This window comes from Sminthopsis crassicaudata, chromosome 4 (assembly GCF_048593235.1).
Source record: "Sminthopsis crassicaudata isolate SCR6 chromosome 4, ASM4859323v1, whole genome shotgun sequence".
Taxonomy (NCBI): Eukaryota; Metazoa; Chordata; class Mammalia; order Dasyuromorphia; family Dasyuridae; genus Sminthopsis; species Sminthopsis crassicaudata.
The window spans coordinates 446,709,521-446,712,155 of NC_133620.1; the positions used below are offsets into that span (position 1 = coordinate 446,709,521).

Sequence of the window (2,635 nt, forward strand, 5' to 3'; positions counted from 1 at the left end):
TGGAACGCTGCCCATCAGAGGAAGCTGGGTAGGAGGGAGGGAGCCAAGGAACGAGCAGGGAAAGGAACAGGGTTCCAGAGTCCAGAACAAGGGGTGGGGGGGAGAGAGCAAATCCAGCCAGTTTCCCTGCCTGCCGTGGGCTGTGCTGATGCTCTGCGGTACATCAGCGCATCCAGGCTGACATCCCTGTAGATGCTTAACACAGGGCATTATGCACTGGTTAACAGGCTGGGAGCTGCTGAGAGACTTGTTTTAAGCATTCTCTCTTGCTTGCTTTTAATCTTGTCTCTAGTGGTGTGTGTGTGTGTGCAGGGGAAGGACTTTATTTCCATTGGCTAAGCCCTCCCTTCCCACCCACATCTCTTCCACATCACCTTGGTGTCTCCCCCAAATAAAACCAGCCCTCCTTATCGCACCAAGGAACGAGGTAGAGTTTGAATGGATTTTATATAAACACTCACCCTGCCAAGCGACCGCTGAGCTCCCAGGATAAACTCACAGCATCTGGCCTGGTTCTCTCCTTCTGCTCCCTCCCCCCCACCCTCCCTTCCCTTCCCCTCCCCTACCCCACTCCACTCCACTCATAAATAAGGGTTTAAACATATTCAGGGGGATTCAAAACTCTCCCTCTCTCTAAATTCACCAACCTGAACTCAGTTTCAGGATTCCAAGAAGGTCCCGATGGATCTCAAGGATACTACCAGTGAAGGCAGCCTGCAGCCATCCAGCATCCAGATCTTTGCCAACACATCCACCCTCCATGGCATCCGGCACATCTTTGTATATGGGCCCCTGACCATCCGCCGCGTGCTTTGGGCTCTGGCTTTCATGGGCTCCCTGGGCCTGCTGCTGGTGGAAAGCTCGGAGCGCATCTCTTTCTACTTCTCCTACCAACATGTCACCAAGGTGGATGAAGTGGTTGCCCACAGCCTGGTCTTTCCCGCCGTGACCGTCTGCAACCTCAACGGCTTCCGCTTCTCCCGCCTCACCACCAACGACCTGTACCATGCCGGGGAGCTGCTGGCTTTGCTCGATGTCAACTTGGACATACCCAATCCACACCTGGTTGACCCCACTGTATTGGAGGCCCTGAGGGAGAAGGCCAATTTCAAGCACTACAAACCCAAGGTCTTCAGCATGCGAGAGTTCTTGGAGCGCGTTGGACACGACCTGAAGGATATGATGCTCTACTGTAAGTTCAAGGGACAGGAGTGTGGCCACCAGGACTTCACCACCGTGAGTAACTTGGTTTTCACTTCTTTTGGAGTTTTTCCTCTCCTGGTCATGACAGAGGCTTGGGGAGCTCGAGGAACTTGGTTTTGAGGTCTGCCGTTACGCCAGAGCAGGGCAGCAGGCCACGCTTAGAGCAAAGGCCATAAGCGGGGACAGGCTGGTTGGGCAGCCGGCTGAGTTTTTCAGAGTTTGGCTTGCCAGTGAGCAGATCTGTGGAAAGGAGACCAGTCTGCTGAGTCCCAGTGTTCTGTTCGGAGTCACGGAATCTATGCAGAAGGGAGCTGGAGGTCAGAGGACCCTAGCCTGTCCGAGGATCTCTGTGACATTGCGTCCCCAGCTCTGTGGAGTTGGCCTTCTACCCTCCTGATGGGCAAGAATCCTGAGCTAGCTAGTCCAGGAGCCCTTTGGTGTCTGAGGAATAGTGCTTCAGTGGTGCTGAGCTCTTTCTCTCTCTCTCTGCTCGGAAGCCGTCAGGAGGCAGCAGGCACAGGCAGAATCAGCTGGAGCTTCTAGGCATGGGGGTAGGGGAAGCAGTGGGCGAACAGGGAAGGAGGTGGCCTGGTGATGAGGGGATGGTTCAAGGGGCATCTCTGACTTGGGGCATAGATGGTGCTGAGATGCTGAGAAATCCAAGGGTCCTTAGCTTTCTTGTCTGCATGGAATTTTGAGTTTGATGTGGGGGGGGGGGGGGAGAGGAGAGGACAGGAAAAGAGAGGAATGGAGAGGAAGAAGAAGAGGAGAGGAAAGAGAGAGAAGGGGAGGACAGGGGAAAGGGCAGCCGGTTCTCCCTCTCTTTGCTGCAAGGTTCAAATAGAGGCTATTCTCCAGTACATTTGGAGAGAATTTCCAGACATGGACTACACCGAGGGATGTTCACTTTAGATCTCTGCTGAGGGTGGAGTAGCTCCGGCTGGTCCCGGAGCTCAGTCGGATGCCTCTGTATGTACTGTAATGTGACAACGTGATAGGAAGAAGAGAAAAGAAAAAGCGGTGGGCTTTGAAAACAGGTGCTGGACTGAGGAAGAGTGCAGACCCGAATAGGGTAGAAAGTAGAGGGGGGTGTTTCTCATATTCAGGCAGGTGATTGCTGGAGGGGGTGGAGGGAGGCAGGGATGCTCTAGAGGGGGGGAGGGGGGGGAGTGGATCTGAGGGAGGAGGGGGGAGGGGATGGCAGGGATGAACTGTGACTGGGAAACATCCTCTGATTACTGTGGTAATAGGCTGCCAGGCATCTGTTCTCAGAATAGGTCACTGGGAAGAAAGCTGCAGGAATCTCATTGAACCGAAGCTGGTCAAAAGCCTTGCATTCTCTGAGTTGCCCCCATTCTGAGGACTGCCCTGGGATTTAGCTTTGCCGTGATTCTTGGGCCTGGACTGACTGGGGTGATCGGAAACCTTAAGA

General features: G+C 54.2%; 1 protein-coding gene across 1 annotated transcript; it reads left to right on the forward strand.

Moving 5' to 3' along the window:
• The first annotated feature begins 215 nt into the window (after positions 1–215).
• Positions 216–2,305, forward strand: LOC141541451 (acid-sensing ion channel 2-like). Its single transcript, XM_074265561.1, has one exon. It carries the CDS (start codon positions 682–684, stop codon positions 1,321–1,323), a length of 642 nt encoding a protein of 213 aa, XP_074121662.1. The 5' UTR covers positions 216–681; the 3' UTR covers positions 1,324–2,305.
• The last annotated feature ends 330 nt before the right edge of the window (positions 2,306–2,635 follow it).